We start from the raw sequence: 20,000 nt of genomic DNA on the forward strand, positions 1-20,000 counted from the left end.
CTAAATGAATGTCTTCTAATTAATGTTATATCAAATAAAACACATGGAAATTGGCTGGGCGTGTATATGACTCCGGATAATTCACAAGGGAGAATAACTAGAGCCAGTTCTGTCTTTTCGTCTCGTTCAGTGAAACTAAAGACTCGTGGCCTCGTGCTACAGCCAAATCACTCAAACCAGGGACAAATCTGTTTTATGCGTTTTCTGACCCCAGGCTTTTTAGCACATGCTTTTTCATCTTCAGGCGAGGGAAATTGATCCTCTTTGATGAGGATATCTGAGCCTGGAGGCTTGCCCCTTCTGGATGTCATTAAAGCCAACTATATTGCTCTTAAATGCAAAGCATAGGGAGAAATGGCGCTTGAATGAGAGTCTTACGCTCTGGACGACTGCTTTGTGTTTATGCCAGATGAGAGGAAGACCTGTGATAAATACAGCTAAAATGTTCCAAGAATATCAGACATGTTGGCTGTGTGCATTTTAGAAAATAGATGTCCAGTTTTTAAAAACGGTCTATTATGCCCTTCTACAAAGTCTTGGTTTTGTTTTTGGGCTGTACTAGAACAGGTGCAATTTTTTCCTCATAATCTCCATTGTTGCGACTCCTCTCTTCCCAGTCTGTCAGTAACGCTGTTTGTTTCCCAAAAAGCATCGTTAGCCAACTATGGTCGCAAGTTTCAGTCGTTATCTGCAGTTCAACGAGTCGAGTCGGTGTTTCCCGAAACCATCGTTCCATGAACATTCGCAAACAGCATCGCAGAGTTGTGTTTGTGTGACGGCAGATCTCGACCTGCGGTGAGAAGCAGAGTTTCTAGTTTTCATCACATGTGACTCAATAAATCATGATCTTGAGACAAAAAGAACTGTCTATATCTTTTATTTAAAATACATACAAATGTCGTTTACGTCTTTGAGTTTGTCATGAGATTTAAAGCGTAGTTTCTGAAGAGTGCGCATGTGTGAACGAGCTCTAGTGTGTGAGAACGAGACTATGATTGAATCTGGAAATAAAGCAAAATAACTGAGAAAAATGAGAAATAGTCCTCAGATGTCTGTAATATATAGCAAAACATCTAGCGTTAATTCGATCTCAAACAGATTCATTAACAGTAGTTATTATTACTCCATAACCTGCCTGACATCATTAACCAACGTGGTTGAACGAGCAGTTTGCGACAGAACAGTTTCAGGAAACAGTCGTGACTATAGTTGATTTCTTCAGCGATGCATCGTACTATGATAGTGAAGCACGAGTTACAGCGTTTACTTCTGAAAAGCACATTGTGCTCTGATGGGTCGGCTGGATCAGTGTGTTGTGATTGGTCGAGCGCTATGAGTGTGTTTGCAGAGCTTTTTCATGTTCAAATATCAACATTACACTCTAAAGAAAGATAAACATGGAAAAATTTATGTCCATGTTCCATTTTATTATCTTGCATTGGAATGTTTTCTGAATTACGTATAAATAACGGTGCTGTGCTAATGTTTAATGAACGTTTTTGAAGACCAGATAACTTTAAACCAATGTTCTTGTTATGTATAACTTTTAGAGACCTTGTAAGAATGTTCAGAGAACTTCATGAGAGAATTTCAATAGAAATATATACAGTCAAACCGAAAATTATTCAGACACCAGGTATAATTTTATATATATTTTTTTACTAGTGTGTGCAGGACACTATAGTTCATTTATGTAAGTGAGAAGAGCAAAATAAAGTAAACTGTGACATATTATACCCAACAATTCTTCATACAGCGACTACCAGTAACATTTATACAAATTTGGGACCAAAAATTATTCAGACACTTTGAGCTGATTATGTTTTGCTGAAGTGTTTTTCTGTAATAACTAATGCAGCTTTTTACACCACAGACTGAACAACATGAAGCATTGCTTGGTAACTGGTTGAGCTAAACTGGTATTATCTAATTGTGTAGTTAAATTTAACAGCTGACAGATATTCAACATAATTCATGTGTGAGAGTCTAACAGAAGGACGGACAAAACCAGTGAAATATCCACTGATTTAATAACTCTGAGTTCTGCTCATATTGTATTACCATTTTATAAACTGTGATAATGTGAGAAATGTTAAATAAATTTTGGTTTGACCGTATATAAAACCAATTCTGTTGTAGAATAGGCATGGGGATGAACGTCGTTGAAGACCAGATAACTTTAAACCAATGTTCTTGTTACTGGAATAACTTTTAGAGACCTTATAAAAATATGCAGAGAACTTCACGAGAGAAATTCAATAGAAATGTATTTAAAAAACCAATTCTGTAGTAGAATAGCCATGGGAAAACGCTTCTCCATCTTCCTCTCAGTTCTCCGGGACCCTCAGAACGGGCAGATGGTCTTTTGATCCCTTTTCCTCAGAGAAACTGCCCATTCTCTTGATGTCGGAGCTCATCCAAGAGTCTCCAGAAACACTTGAGTGGCAGAAATCTCCCAATCCAGATGGAACAAGCCAGATTGAGGACACACACTCTCAAAAGTGTTCAAGTTCTTGCTGTGTGAGCAGTTTCAGTGGTTTGACTGGTTGTTGGACACATGTTTCCGGTAACTCTGCCCATATCAATGCTCTGAGGGGAATCTCTGAATGGCTTGGTCTTTCTGACAGCTGAAAACCCTGCGAACATGTGGAGATGTTTTCCTCGCTGTGACAGTTTAGTGCATGGAAAAGCGAGCTTATCTTATCTCTGCCTGCCTCCTTGCTCGTTTTGCAGCCAGTTCCAAAACGGAGTACATCAAACCCATTTTCACAGAGTAGCTGTTTGTCTCAGAGCAATATCCCAACCATGAATGCTAAAATTCAGCATAAAAATGTAATGTATAGTGTAAAACACATTATCATTTCAAAGGCTTCTGAATTCAGGACCCATGTCTGCCAGTAGTAGCAAAGTTCATGCAAAAGGAGCTCAAAAGCAATACTCATGTCAAGTGTGTGTGTGTGTGTGTGTGTGTGTGTGTGTGTGTGTGTGTGTGTGTGTGTGTGTGTGTGTGTGAGAGAGAGAGTAATATGTGTGAGTAATATGCACACACACATATATTTATATTAGTGCTGTCAAATAGAATAATCACGATTAATCGCATCTAACATAAAAGTAAGTGTGTGTGTGTGTGTGTTTGTGTGTACTGCCGAAATTACAATTTAAAAGAACTTTTTTCTATTTTAATCTATTTTAAATTGTAATTTATATATAATATACTATTATTATTTTTATTATTATTGCATATATACATGTGTGTGTCTGTGTCTATGTGTGTAATATGTGCACACACATATATTTTTATTAGTGCTATCAAATAGATTAATTGCATCTAACATAAACGTTTGTGTGTGTGTGTGTGTGTGTGTATGTGCATGTAAATACTGCCATTCAAAAGTTTGGGATCGGTAAGATTTTTAACAATCATAATAATAATAAAAGACTCTTCTGCTCACCAAGACTGCATTTATTTGATTAAAAATCCCCCCAATAACAGTAATATTGTGAAATATTACAATTTAAAATAACTATTTTCTATTTTAAGATTTTTAAATTGTAATTTATATATATATAATATAACACACACACATATATATATATATATTTATACATTACATGTGTGTGTGTGTGTGTGTGTGTGTGTGTGTGTGTGTGTGTGTGTGTGTGTGTGTGTGTGTGTGTGTGTGTGTGTGTGTGTGTGTGTGTGTGTGTGTGAAATTAAATAAATTCCTGTGGGTTGTGGCATGTTAATTTTAAATTCAAATATGAATCGAAGTGGACCAATTCTATTGCTCAATCATGGTGTAAAATATCGGAGCAAAATCTGCCCGAATGCTCTGGATCCTGTCCGAGTGAGATGATGAGCGCAGCATAAGCGCTGTTTGCACTGGAAAAATCATTGACTGTTTTTTAGACATTATAGGGTTTCAATCAAAGTGCTTTAGTTTATTATACGGGCGAGATCACAAATAGCCAATGATTGACACTTACAGTAAAAATATCACTGTACTGGGAGAGACACATTGAGTCTAAGTATATGCCACAACACATTCGTAATCCTATCTCTTGAATATTGCCATTTATAAATAGTGTTTAATTTAGAAACATTTTTAGCTTTGTCATTATTTTCAGTAAGTAGTTTCACTGTTTAGCTTGAGGAGCTTTTCCTCATTGTTTGCCATTGATAAGTGACGTAATGCTTTCTCATCTGTTCCCTTTCTTAGTTTGGAAAAAATGGAGGAATGGAAATGTAAAATAAGTATCATTAATACAGACATTGCTGAAAGCCGTAATTTGGATCTATTGTACAATTTCACTGTTGTTTCTCTATTTTGTACTTTAACAAAACTTGCTAATGCAAGAAAATCAAGATCATTAGATATATCGGTGAAGCCACAGAGAATGATGGGAAACACAAGCCTGTCGCTTCATTAACTGACTAAATGAACAGTATTTTCTGGCATGTTTTGAACAGTAGACACTATGTGAGCAAAATAAATTGTATAGTCTACATTCACAATTAAAACTTAATTGAGCAACACCAGTTTTTTTCTTTCTTTCTCAAGCTCTATTTTTTTTCCATGCTCTATTTCCACCAAGTTATTTTGGTTCCTCCAGTTACAAGGTTTCTGTCTTGGAGAAGATAAAGTACCCTGTGGCAAAATCTCATATACTGTGATTATTGATTTCTTTATGTGCTGTATAAGTGTGTCACAGGTGTGTGTGATTCAGCTGTCGAATGAACACCTGTCATGCATCGTAACACATTGTTATCGCATGTAAACGTGTGTGCTGCACTCTGCATCTACTAATAATAATAATGATTACCTGGCACTGGAGGCAGGATGGAGGAGGAGATGTGTGTAAATGGGAGTTGGGAAGAAAATGACACGCTTTATTTAAATTCATCCAACAGGAATTTAAACACCAACTATCTGTCTGTCAATTGCGTGCGAGTGGCAGAAACACTGTGTGGCAGGATTGGTTTTCAGAACGAAAAACACACAAAACGCGTCTAAAATGGGAAAAAGCTTTGAGATTGACTGAAAAACTAGATTTGACAGGAAATCTGAGGTATATTTTTACACACTGCTGAAAGCTACAGAACAGAGAAGTGAATGAATCGCTGTAATTCACAGAAACAACTGGATCCAGGCAGAGAAAGCTGGATTTGCAGTTTTCATTTTGTGTCAATATGCTGAATTTAGTGGTAAAATCATACCCTATATATTGTATTGTTATATATTGTATTGACAACTCATCAATTAAATATTTACCGTCGTATATTCTGATTGATTGGATGTTAAATAAACACTGACAAAAAACTACACAAGTTTTAGCGTTGGATAATATGATGATATACAGGTGCTGGTCATATAATTAGAATATCATCAAAAATTTGATTTATTTCAGTAATTCCATTCAAAAAAGTGAAATTTGGATATTATATTCATTCATTACACACAGACTGATATATTTCAACTGTTCATTCCTTTTAATTTTGATGGTTATAACTGACAACTAATGAAAAACCCAAAATCAGTATCTCAGAAAATTAGAATATTGTGAAAAGGTTCAATATTGAAGACACCTGGTGCCACACTCTAATCAGCTAATTAACTCAAAACACCTGGAAAGGCCTTTAAATGGTCTCTCAGTCTAGTTCTGTAGGCTACACAATCATGGGGAAGACTGATGACTTGACAGCTGTCCAAAAGACCACCATTGACATCTTGCACAAGGAGGGCAAGACACAAAAGGTCATTGCTAAAGAGGCTGGCTGTTCACAGAGCTCTGTGTCCAAGCACATTAATAGAGAGGCGAAGGGAAGGAAAAGATGTGGTAGAAAAACGTGTACAAGCAATAGGGATAACCGCACCCTGGAGAGGATTGTGAAACAAAACACATTCAAAAATGTGGGGGAGATTCACAAAGAGTGGACTGCAGCAGGAGTCAGTGCTTCAAGAACCACATAGGCACAGACGTATGCAAGACATGGGTTTCAGCTGTCGCATTCCTTGTGTCAAGCCACTCTTGAACAAGACACAGCGTCAGAAGCGTCTCGCCTGGTATTGTGAAGAGGAAGATGCGATACGCCAGACCCAACAATGCAGAAGAGCTGAAGGCCACTATCAGAGCAACCTGGGCTCTCATAACACCTGAGCAGTGCCACAGACTGATCGACTCCATGCCACGCCGCATTGCTGCAGTAATTCAGGCAAAAGGAGCCCCAACTAAGTATTGAGTGCTGTACATGCTCATACTTTTCATCTTCATACTTTTCAGTTGGCCAACATTTCTAAAAATCCTTTTTTTGTATTGGTCATAAGTAATATTCCAATTTTCGGAGATACTGAATTTGGGATTTTCATTAGTTGTCAGTTTTAATCATCACAATTAAATGAAATAAACATTTGAAACATATCAGTCTATGTGTAATGAATGAATATAATATCCAAGTTTCACTTTGTGAATGGAATTACTGAAATAAATCAACTTTTTGATGATATTCTAATTATATGACCAACACCTGTATATAACATTGGTATAAGTGATCACCCAGATTTAGACCAATATTGTTTTTATATAAAGCATTCACAGGCAAATTTGCTTTATTTATTTCCCCCGGGTCGAAATCAGGCTCATATAAATGTCAGGAAACATGATTCCTGCTGCATGTCAATATCTACGGATCACTGGATCTTTGGTAAGGTGTAAGGAACACTATATTGAGTCCACGCTTTAGTTTAAACTGATAGTTGTTGGTTTTATCCGTGTTTTCTCAGTGTCCACTATTAAATCCAGCTCTTCTGCCACTCAGTCCGGATGAGGGAGTGGGACGTTAATGCAAACCCTCTATAGATGGGATGCTTTTGTTGAAAGTTTACATTAAGCAGCGTTCACAACTTACATTTTCATATAATGCAACATATGTAATGTACAGCATTACATCTTGCACAAGACCAGCGATGTATTTTAAGGAAGTAAATGGGTTTGATTTTGATTGCATGTTGATTTGAAGCCGTTTCTCGTTTAATATTAATTCCGCCTAGAAATGCTACAGGCTTGAAATGCTAATATGCATACTTGAGTTTTGTTCATATTGTTAATGCATATTCATAATCTGAGGCAGTTGATGTTTTCAGACAGTGGCCCCAAAAAATATTTGGACAATGTCATGCTTAAATGTGTGATTGTGTGCAAACAAATTATGCTTGATTTCTTCTTTTTACACAGTGCCTTTTAATGAAAAATAAAGGCACAACGTTGTAAAATGATGCAATTCACTTCGGTTTAATGCGAAAATACATTTTGCATGCACTGTAAAGTCAGACAAGGCTAATACAAACTGCTATGTAACAATATTCAACAGGGTTTGAGTTTGTTCTCCAACACTCATAGAGGAGTGAGTCTGATGAAAGAATGAAAGATAATGAGAATCCAAATGAATCTTGATAAGCAACATTAATCCCTCATAGTGTGATGTTTGTTCTTCTGGGCTCTGCTTTAATGAGTGAGGATAAGGGATGTACCGATCCATTATCCAGTAGCTTTCATGTTCCCATCATCAGCCTACATTAGATTCAGCAAACGCCTCGAATTCACTGAGAATTCTGCTCTTCTCTGGAGTCTATGGACTGGCCATTGACCGCTCGCTCTCGATCTAAGTGCAAAAAAGAAAAGAAAAAGGACTTTCTTGATCTGGCAAGCTCCAATCTGATTGGTTGAGTGTGGAAAGTTGAGTCCGCCTGCAAATAAAAGCTGTTTCCATCCAACGTTGCAGATTAAACTTATGGAAACTGAAAATTGCATTAAACATTATTGAATAAAGCAGCGTTTCCTTCCCATGTCAAAACCGTCACTTCCTGGGAGATTGGTGCAAAATATCAGTAATAAAGATGTAAGTTTCTGCAACCTGTCTCTTTTTCCGTCATAAACGAGTTTGTCTCACAGCGTCAGATGAAACACAATAAACACTGTCATGTTCTCTTGCGTTCGGATGCTGGTGTTCGGGAACACACTCCTGTGTGTGAGACGCTTCTGGAGGGAATTAAACACAATCCTTCTGATCACACACTTCGACTCGGGCGTTTCAGAAACACCAAACCAACATTAGAGACGCTGCGATGCCATTGGTCCACTGGTTACTCCAGTTATCCAATCACAGCCTCTGCTGAACCAAAGTCACATGAGGTTCGATCTGAGTGATTTATTCAGTAAAAGTGTTTCCATCGTAGTTTATCGGTTGAAAAATGTATCCTCCTCAATTGAGCGCATACGTTTTTGTGTGCATCTTGGTGTTTCCATCCAGTGTTTTTTTTATGCAATATCCCAAAATGCACATAAAAATAGGTGGATGGAAACATAGGTAAAGTTGTGCTGACACAGCATGCATTTGATGCTAAAATAATGACTTTTTCATGTTAGAAGCATCAAAATAGATAGTATATTTGGGCAGTTAATAGCATATAAACTAGCTTTCCATGCACAGGGCTGAAATTATTACATTGTTTTCTTAATTATGTCTGTGAAAAGTACTCATTTATTATAAAAAAAATATATTTTTCTGCATTGTCTATAAAAAGTATTGATTTGAAGTTTTAAATACTTTTGGATCATAAATCTATGCATACTGTATATTCCGATATTTTCTGTGTTAACGGTTTGTGGAGACTACCGTACCATAATTTATCATTAAGGCATAATTGACGGCCAGCCAATTAATTATTAGAAAAAGAATGGCTCCATTGATCAATTGACCATATTAGATTTCAACATTTATCATCAAAGTGCCCCTATTATGCTAATTTAAAGGTTCTTATTTGGTTTTGGAGTCTCTAACAACGGGTTTACATGCATCCCAATCAAAAAACACGGTTCTGAAACGGTTTGTTTGAAGATTCAGTCTCTCTAAACTCCTCCTTTCCCAGATCGATTCTTTCTTTTAGGAGACAATAGCATTATTTGTTTACACTTTGATCTTTAAAACTTAGCAGACCTTTTACATTCACAAACAGCTGTATTACACACTGCATGAAAGGCAAAATTCGAAAAAAGCACTTTAAATGACCTTGTTTTATTCACTGCGGTCTGTGGTTTAATCTGCTCCAGATTGTATATCCCTAAAGGCATGTGGAAAACAAATAGTTTAGTCACTTTATATGTTGGTCAGACGGTTTCCTACTGTCAAAATGGGCAGTTCTTGTCATGTAAACTGGGCTTTTTTGCTGCTTAGACAAAAAAATTGTTTACAAGCCACTCTCCTCTGCATTGCAAATATGTGTCATTACCTGCATATTGAAGCAGATCTGGATCCTCGTGTGGCTGGAAACTCATGGCTTATTTTCTCCTCGCGTGATCTGTCGAGAGAGTCCTGTGATAAAGCATGAGTTCGCCTAAAATAGCTTTTTAGGGCAGAAATGCCGACATGTAAGGCAATTTGCAGCTTAGGGAACATGGACTGCCAGCATGCATTAATAGGTATGAATCTTTTTTAGAAATATTAGTAATGGATGTTCCTCTGCTTTGAAGCATCTGAATGTGCCTGGAATCATAATGTGCATTTGAAATTATGTTTAAATACGCATGTCATTTACAAATCTGGAATCATATCTTATCTCTCGCTGTCAGATGTGGATATGGACCTGTGGAAATAACTTGAACTTTAAATGCTCAGACTCTTCAACCTGTAGAAGTGCACAAATTTTCAGTGTGATTGAGAGCTTTGAAGATTTTCACTGAATAACATTTGCATCCAAACCAGTTTGACTTTTCTGTCTACTGCAGAACACGAAATAAGATGTTCTGAACAACATTAATTATGACCCCATTGACTTTCAAAAAAAAAAAAAAAACATCTTAGTTAGTGTTCCACAGAAGAAAGTAAGTCGTACAAGTTTGGAGCAACACCAATGACTAATAAATGACTAAAGAATAAGTCTGTTCTTCACATTAAGCTGTTATATCTTCAGAAGGCTTGAAGTATTGTGCTTTTGTGAAGCTTGACAACTCACTATGATTGATTGTTTCATGTAAAAGAGCTTCAGAGTTTCTATTTTTGTGTTGCATGGGAAAAACAAAGCAATATGGGGATGGATTGACATTAGAGTGACTAAATGCAATGATCCAGTTACCCTGAAAATCAAATGCAACTTTTCTTTTGCATACCACTTGTGTGTGCAATATGTTGCATTAGCTGATGTCCTGTTGATATGTGTTTTAAATATAAAAAAACCCTTCATTTAGTGCAAGTGTTTTGTTAAGACGCTTTCTTCTCATCCTGCATGAAGCTAATTAGATTAATTATCAGACACTGTCTCTGTTTTCAAGCTACTCTTGGGCTGCATAATTAAGTGTTGATTTTAGTCTTGTTTTTGAAAAATAAATGCTTGCAAAACCCATATAGCACTCATTAAAACAATCATTCTGTTCCTCAGAACATAACCAGCAATTAGTGCGATCAACCTGGTGTATAATAATGGCTCTTATCGTTGTTTATTGGCTTGTTGGCAGACAACAATATAATAGTGTTGGCAAAGTATTCAAAAAGACACTAACTTTTATTTTGGAGGAGCTTTATCTCGCTGTGTGATGCTTATCTTCTGCTATAATCATATTGTCAATGATTCAGCCTCGAAAACTGATCTTTGACTCGCTCGAACAGACGGACGACCCCTTCATGCATTCAGTCAAAGCTCTTTCCATAATGCAATATTGTTTCTGAGCAGTTTCAGCATGTTCTGTTGCACATTTGTTAAAGGGGATTTATCATGAAAATCTGACATTTTCCATGTTTAAGTGCTATAATCGGGTTCCTTTTAAAAAAAACGTGAAAATTGAAACCCAGTAACTTTGTTTTAGTGAGACTTTCTCTGCAAGCATGTTATAAAATAAGCCGATCAGATTTCTCTCCTTCTGACGTATGAAGAGGATCTTATTATAATATTACCGGCCCTTAATCTGCACGTTTACACACACCAGCCGACATTCGGTTTCTCGAGCGGCAACAGTGAGCAGTTCTAACGCACCGACAGAAGATCCAGCAAAGCCTGAAACTGTTCTGTCGTTGAGCACAGACGAGCACTGAACACTATTGACCAGAACATGTCACCGCTGTCTTATAAACACCTCAGGAACTGTGGACACTTGTGTAGAAGTTCAACATGATGATGAGATGATCAATGTAACTCCACAACTACTACATAAATGTCTCCACTAACATTCAGAAACTCTTCCTGAGTCTCTCCGTAAGGCTGCACTCGCTACTGGTTATTCTGGGATTCTGGATGAGTGAGATCGGCCTGTTTTGTTATTGCTGGAGTTTCTGAAGCTTGTGTAAAGACTCCGCCCTCTTCTGAACAGAGGCGGAGCAAAAGCTCATTTGCATTTAAAGGGACACACAAAAACGGCGTGTTTTTGCTCACACCCAAAAAATGGCAAATTTGACAAGGGGCTTAATATGTCACGTTTAAGATTGTGTGTTTGTTTGTCCGCAGCGGAGGACACGTGTGGCGGGACTTTCCGCGGCTCCAGCGGGAGCATCTCCAGTCCGGATTTCCAGAAGGATTATCAGAGCAGTGGCGAATGTACGTGGACCATCCTCGCGGATCCGGGAGACACAATCTCACTGGTGTTCACTGACTTCCAGATGGACAGCAAACTCGACTCTTTAGAAGTGGAGGGATCCGATCCTCCAACAATATGGTGAGAATGAGGATTATTACTGGATCTGCTGCTTTCTGTGATCCGTTGTTTTTCTGTAATGAGTGTTAAACGGTATAATCATCGCAGGACAGGAGTTTCCTTCATATCTGTGCTAGTTTCATCTTTCTTGAGTCACTTCACAGCCTCTTTCTTCTCACATTAACACAAATAAAAAAAGTAATTAATTCAATCATTCATTCATTTATTCATGTAATGTTTGATTTTAATTTGTTGATAGAAAAAACACACCATATACCCTATACAGTATATATCCTACAGTATATAAATAAAAATGAGTATTTATTCACTTATTTATTCACATTTTCCATAATTACCATATATACACAATGTATAAATAAAATAGGGTATTTGTATATTTAATGTTTGGTTTTTTATATGTTGCTATAGAAATATACTATATAACTTATATATAAATACAATATTTTATTAATGTAGTAATGTATTTATTTATTTCAATTATAAATACCCTACCAGTATATAAATAATTTAGGGTATCCATTTATTTTTATTTTATGTTGATATAAAAAAATACACTGTATATTGATAGTTATTTATTTCATATAAATACCCTACATTTCCAATATATAAATAAAACAGGGTAATTTATTTATTTAAAATATAAATACCCAATATATAAATAAAATAGTATGTTTATTTATCATTTGATTTTATATGTTGATATAAAAATACATTATTTTTTAATTTCTGTATTATTTGTTTCAAATAAAATCTAAAAACCCTATATACCCAATATATTAATAAAATAAGCTATATGATATTTATTTATTTAAAATATAAATACCCTATATACCCAATATATAAATAAAATAGGTTGTTTATTTAATTGTCGTTTGATTTTATATGTTGATATAAAATACACTATATATGTGTAAAAAATACAGATTTATTTTTGATTTATGTACTCATTATTTATTTCATATAAAAATATAAATACCCTATCTACCCAATATATAATCATAATAGGGAATTTATTTATTTAATGTTTGAGTTGATATAAAAAAATACACTATATGCAATATATAAATAAAATGGGGTATTTTATTTGTTTATTTATTTATTTATGCAGATAATTCATGACGCAAAACACATCGAGTACAAACCATGTTTATGAGTGTGGTTTATTTGACCTTGCACATTTATTTAATTCGACTAGCTTCTACTAAGTTGCAGGTGAGTTTGCATTAAAACAGTTTAATTCGATGCATTGTCAAAAAAAGTTTTGGGAAGGGTTTTCTTTTCCTTTCTGTTTTGTTAACCTTACTATACATAATTACATGCTTAGTTGCATTGTATTATTTGCATTTCATTGATTTCCCCTATACTGTGCGGAACCACCCACCAAATCAATGTTTCATGTACATGTATTTATTTGATAAATAGCTGCATAATTAGTCCTTTTGTGTGTGTGTTTTCCCCTTCCCACACAATCATCTCTAGTCCATTCTGTAAAAAGCATCGTTCAGAATTAATGTATACATTGACAAGATTCAACATCTTAATTTCAAAGTGTGGAAATGATTTTCTCTATGACAATTGAAGGGAAGGGGATGTGTGATTTACGTGTTAGATTGTCCAAAGAAGCTAGTCTCTAAGGTGCCAAAACTTCTATCAAACCTCTGAAATGACTTTTGTGAGCTTGTGAGAATGATATGAAATAAGAATTGATGCCTTGGACTTGATTCGATGGAGCTTGCATGACTCTGCAAATCCAAAGATTTCAGTCTTGGCACAGGAGAGCAGCGCCGAACTGCATGAATGCTCCCTGTTAAACTCAAGTTTTTGTGGCAGCATTTTTGCAAAATGTACACTTTTAAAAAAAGGTAATATTTCGGCAGATGGGGTGCCAGAAAAAAACGTAAAAGAATGGAAAATAAGTAGTAATAAAATGGAGTAATAAAAGTAATAAAAAAACAGTTTTTAACTGTAATTCAAACATAAAATCTGTACAATTACACATATAAAAAGTGTTTTTTCTTTAGCTATATAATGTTTAGTTAAAATGTATATTTACTTGAATAAAAACAATAAATGTATCTATAAATAAGGTTAAACACTGCTATATACAAATAGGGATGCTGCGATTACCGGATTTCACAATTAACAGCACTTTAAAACGTCAAGGTTAATTAATCGTAAAGACTACGCTACACCGAGTGTTCTGCACGGAACGGACATTTTGTAACTAAATAAAATAAATAATAAAACTAATAAACTAATAAAAACTAGTTTTGAATAACAAAAACTAGGAAGAAAACCTATTGACATTTTCGTCAATGAGTAAAAACTAGAGGAAAATGTTAGATAGTGACGATTTGGGAAGCGATCCAGTCAGAACTGATGGCCTGTGTTTGTGGTAGATGCGCACATGTGTACTGTAACGTGCTGATCTACCCAGCGGTCTCATAAAACGGTAAAAAAGTGTAAATGTCTGGGAGAATGAGTAGAGCAGACATGTAGATCTGAATAAGAGTGACGATGCAAAAAAGAGCTCTATTCGGTACGGTTTCTGTGCGCACACACCCGACCCGAAGCGTGCAGCCATGCACATAGACACCTATACAGCGCGCGAGTACTGAATTGAGCTCTCTTACGTGTCTGAATAGACAAAAACACACAACATTGTCTAAATGTTCGTTTTGGAGAGTATTCATGTAAACTATGCCGGTTATGTCTTAAACAGTTCTGAGTGAATCGGATGTGCATCAGTGCAATTGGATCCCCATGTCTTTGGACATGATCCGACGTCTTAAAGTGATAGTGGATAATAAACCTAATGCGGTCTGTGTCAAGCAACAAAAGAAAAAGAGAAAAACATTCACTGTTTGTTAATATCTTTAATAAGGATTAATTATATTCATACAAATAAATATGTCTGCTTGAAAGAATAAAGAATGATGTATGCAAGTAGTTATAAAGAATGCATTTATCATTCATTGAAAAGAAGACTGTGTTTTACTTTAGGAAAAGTGGTTTTCATTTTTTACATTTGTTTTCTTTTAAAAGAAATACATGGTTAATATTTAGCTTACATTTAATTCAATAGATCCAAAGACTTTGTTTATTCTTACTTTCATTGGGATTTATTATCCCTTTATAGTATTATTTATGTTTTTAAGTCAAATGCCAACAAGATATTGTTTTCCTTTTTTCAAGTTTTCTACCTCAGGTTGAAAATAAATTTAGATTAAACTAAACGCTTAATAATTTTGTGATCTATTTCAATCAAAGAGCCCTGCAGCCTTTGACTTAATTTTTTATTTTTAAAAGGAAAATACTGGGTGTTTACAAAGCACTTCTCTTTAATTCCAAAGAAAGAGATTGATTATTGTTTGTCATTTTATAATTTTGTACTGTGTTGTGGCAGCAATAAATAACACATTAAAATCTAGTGTTGAGTGTTCATGTGATGTTATACATTAGTAGTGTTGTGAAATTAATTGATGCATAATAATCGTGATAATCGTTAAATCGTGATTATTTCTCAGACAATAATCGTACTTACAAAATCTGTAATCGTTGCATCCCTGGTTATAAAAATTACCAGCCTCTTAATTGCAAAATAATTGCAATAATTTTGGTTTTTATTTAATAAAAACAGTATAAACAAAGTACGTTTTTAAACTAGTAATGGAAATTCGTTACGAAGCAAAACATTGAATGCAGCAGAACTACTTTTACAAGCGGAACAGTCGGAGCAGTGACGGGAACTCTGAAATAAACATAACATTTCCATTTTTTTATCGGTTACATGTTTTCCACGTTATTTTACAGCAGTTCTATTTCTGTAATTTTATGGAATTTAAAAAAAAAAACAGGAAAAATCTGTAAAATAAAACCGTAAAATTACAGATTTTATTTTTACAGTGTAGCAATACGTACATATCACTGCAGTTTCCAACAGAAATGAACACTAGAGTCAGTAAATCAACGAGAACTTTTAATCGTCACACACAATTATGAATACAGGGACACAGAGGGTCTACGCCTGGAGATGTTGCGGAGGTGAAAGAACAAAGTCCGGGTAATTGCTTTAATCTGGGATTCGAATGAAAGGGAACTGTCCAGAATGACACCAAGGCTTTTGACCTGGGTTGACAGAGGGACCGAGATCTCATCTATGGTAATATTGAAGTTATGCTTTTTTGAAAGAGAGGATTTGGAGCTGATGAGCAGGACTTATTGCCATTAAGTTTCAAAAAGTTTGTGTTCATCCAGTTTTGGATGTCTTGAAGACAGTTGCTGAGTGAGGTGGGGGGAAGAGGAGATGAAGGTTTAGGTGAGAGATGTGTCGTCAGCATAGCAGTGGATGTGTATTTTGTGGTGTCTCATGATCTTGCCCAGGGGAAGGAGGTATATAATGAAGAGGAGAGGACCCAGCACTGACCCCTGGGGGACACCCTGTGGCACAGTCATACAGACTGAGTTATAGTGTCTGAGTTGTATGAACTGTTGACGATCCGTGAGGTAAGAACAGAACCAGGAGAGTGTACCCCCTATGATCCCAATGTTGGCCAGATGATCAATGAGGGGGGGATGTGAGATGGTGTCAAAGGCAGCACTCAGATCGAGTAAGATGAGGATGGACAGTAGGTCATTGGTGATTTTCACCAATGCTGTTTCCGTGCTGTGTTTAGCACGGAAACCAGACTGGAAATGTTCATACAGGTCATTGTAGTTGAGATGTTGATGTAGTAGATTTGCCACGACCCGCTCCAGTATCTTGGAGACAAATGGAAGGTTGGAGATGAGACAGTAGTTGTTCAAATCATCAGGATCACCATTGGGCTTTTTGAGGACGGGGGTGACAGCAGCAGTCTTAAAGGGATAGTTCACCCAAAACTGAAAATTCTGTCAGTAATTACTCTCCCTCATGTTGTTCAACCCCGTAAGACCTTCGTTCATCTTCGGAAACACAAATTAAGATATTTTTGATTAAATCTGAGAGCTGGATCACTCCTCCATAGGCTTCTTCAGGGATTAAAACTTGCCAGCCCCGAAAAAGTTATTAAAGACATTGTTAAAATAGTCCAAGTGACTACAGTGGCTCAATCTTAAGTTTATCAAGCGACGCAAATACTTTTTGTGCGCAAACCCCCCCAAAAATAACAACTTTATTTCAACTATTCATTTCCTTCTCTGTGGGCATTGAGTCAGTTAACGTAGTGTGATTGTGTAGTGCTACGTCACACGTAGGCTCACTATTGGCCGACGCTGGTCATGTGTGTGATGTGTGTGATGTACAACACAGAAGCGCTGCGCTGTTACACTGGTGAACTCACTCGAGGCCCACAGAGAAGGAAATGAATAGTTGTTGAATAGTTGAAATAAAGTTGTTATTTCGGGGGGTTTTTGCGCACAAAAAGTATTCTCGTCGCTTGATAAACTTAAGATTGAGCCACTGTAGTCACTTGGACTATTTTAACGATGTCTTTAATAACTTTTCGGGGAACAAGTTTCAATCCCTTAGAAGCCTATGGAGGAGTGATCCAGCTCTCAGATTTAATCAAAAATATCTTAATTCGTGTTCTGAAGATGAACGAAGGTCTTACGGGATTGAACAACATGAGGGAGAGTAAATACTGACACAATATTCATTTTTGGGTGAAGTATCCCTTTAAGAGTGGGCGATACAATGCCAGTAGAGAGGGAGGAGTTAACTAATGTAGTGAGTAAGGGAGAGATGGAAGGCAGGCATGCTTTGAGAAGACTGGTAGGCAGGGGGTCTAATTGTGAAGTGGATGTTTTTGATTTACTGACAAGCTCTGTGATCAGGTTCTCCGAAGCCAAGGTGAATTTGAGAGGGAGGGAGTAAAGGCAGAGCCCTGTAAGGTAGTTGTGTAGGACAGGTTTTGGAGTGCTAGGAATATTAAGTAGATGGTGATGAATGTCTTGAATTTTTACATTAAAGAAGTTTAGAAACTTGTGGGGTCAGATAAGACGTTGTCAGGAGGCTTAAGGAGCCGGTTTACTATGGAAAACAGGAGCTTAGAATTTTTTTCCCCAGAGTTTATAATGTTAGAATAGTGAGATGTTCTGGTAGCAGGAAGGGTGTTATTATAATGCAACAGGTGATCTTTGTAGGCCTGTGCATGAGATACTAGGCCTGTCCATTTATACAGGTGCTCAAGGCGTCTCCCACAGGTTTTTAACTGGCGGAGCAGGTAGTAGTGGCATCAACATCAATATTAAAATCACCAACAAGTAATATATTGGGAGAATAGAAGTGTAAAAAAGTGAAAGTCATTAATGCAATAGAAGTGAAGTCCTTAATGCAGAAAATTCACTTAAGAACAGATCAGATGGCTTAGGTGGCCTAAAGAGTGTTAAAATTATCAATGGTTGAAAGCCAGAGAGTTTAACAGCCAAGCATTCAAATGAAGAAAACTGAGGGATACTGATTGGTTTAACTTTGATAGTGTCACGAAAGACTACAGCAACCCCACCCCCTCGCCCACTAGAGCCAGGTTGGCTGATGTAGGAATAACCAATAGGGGCTTATCTCTGATTAAGATGGAAATAATCATTAGGCTGTTGCCAAGTTTCACATTATGTCCAGTTTAGCATCACCAATAAACTTGCTTATCAGCAAACCTTTATTTTTATTTTCAAACCTCTTTAACGTTACTATTATAACGTTTGACTATAGAAAAAATGACAGATGTTAGCTTCAGTAAAGTTAGCTTCATTCATTGAGAGAAAAGGTATGACGTCACATGCGCGCCTTTTGGGTTTGTAGTCTTTGTAATTACGTATTTTCACAGTCTTATACCTCAACAGTTTTACATCAAACTGCGAATTTCTTGACTTTAAATTGTATCTTTTAAATTGACAAACATCATATGTGTAATTCAGGGCACAATTCAAACGGGATCCAAATATTTGTTGTCTCTCGCCATTGACTACCATACAATATTTTTCCGAAATAAGGTCCCATGGTCCACCGGAAGGGGAGGGACTTAGGCTCTCTATAGCAGAGGATGACTTACTAGATGTATAAGATCGTCCCGATCCCGATCCGCGGTGAATGTATCTCGGTCGAGAGAGAACATCACGGTGAGCAAACAGAGCCAGTGGAGTCCTGAAGTTTGAGTTCAAACGCAGTTGCTAATAACGAAGATAATACATAAAATGTTAATGTATGTTAATCCTCATAACAAAAGTATTGTGGAGACCCCCTTGGTAGGTTGAATTCCGAAGTTCAGTACTTTGGGATGCCGGGAAGTATCCGCGCATCACCGCCGGTGTGTGTGTGTGTGTGTAAGTGCGTACCAGGGGAGACACACGGGGATCCGCCTCGTATCTGGCCCAGTAATAAGCAGGCCCTCCAGGCCAGAACACCACTGCAGACACGAACGGCACCTGAGACAGCTTTCACAAACTACGGTCGTGGAATGAAGATGTTTCAAATAGGAGCCAACAGGTTCAGTGGTTTGAGACGGCGGGGAGTATCCGCGCGTCACTGCCGGCAGCATAGCAGCGCACCTGGGGAGACACACAGTAGGAAGCAAGCCCTCCAAGGAGACACGAACGGCACCAGAGACAGTTTCTCCCAAACCAAAGTCGTGGAATGAAGATGTTTCAATTGGAGCCAGTAACATTTATCGTAATTATCCAGATGCCAGTAAGTGTAGTTGTTTTGTACTACTTTTTGACTAGCGCAAATGAGTATCAACATTTGAAAAATAACAAGAGTATATCCAACAATGTTTAGATATCCACGGTGGGAGAAACGGGAGCCAAACCGTGCCAGCGTGCTCTCCGACTTGTAAACTAATTTATTTTGGAGTTTGTATCACTAAACCAGCTCTATATATTGGGTTTTACTGACTTATTAGGCTTGCGAATGCCACGGTTACGATTACGTTTTTATGTCACATTTGCTTTTGTTAACACTATCGGGTAGGTTTAGGGTTTAGTGTTGGTGTACATTATTTTAAATGGATCATTAAGCTTGTAGCGTCACTCATTAGACATTTAGGGTACGTTTACACGACAACGAAATGCTTAAAACGGAGAAGTTTTAACTTTACGTTTTCCGTGTTCAGGCGACACCACTCTGATCGAAATGATCCACATTCACACGGATCCGTGTAAACGACTAAAAACGCTATATTGTGCTGCCAGGCCAGTAGATGGCGATGAAACTCTATAGACTGAACACGTAATACGCATGTGCATAGCGTCATCGTCTTCAGAGATTAACGTTTTTGTTGTTTACACGGACACCATTTTCAAAAACTTGCACTTTAAACCCCATT

The 20,000-nt window shown here is 36.9% G+C and overlaps 1 protein-coding gene across 1 annotated transcript in view; it reads left to right on the top strand.

The window, feature by feature from the left end:
- Positions 1–20,000, top strand: part of csmd1a (CUB and Sushi multiple domains 1a) — a 119,345-nt gene that overhangs the window by 89,969 nt on the left and 9,376 nt on the right. Inside the window, exon 5 of the mRNA XM_077229907.1 lies at positions 11,493–11,700. Coding sequence (XP_077086022.1) covers positions 11,493–11,700 — 208 coding nt within the window. The remainder of the gene's footprint in view (positions 1–11,492; positions 11,701–20,000) is intronic.

The sequence above is a fragment of the Siphateles boraxobius genome, unplaced genomic scaffold (assembly GCF_051911475.1).
Source record: "Siphateles boraxobius isolate OS27281-9 unplaced genomic scaffold, OSU_SipBor_1 137, whole genome shotgun sequence".
In the NCBI taxonomy this organism is placed as follows: domain Eukaryota; kingdom Metazoa; phylum Chordata; class Actinopteri; order Cypriniformes; family Leuciscidae; genus Siphateles; species Siphateles boraxobius.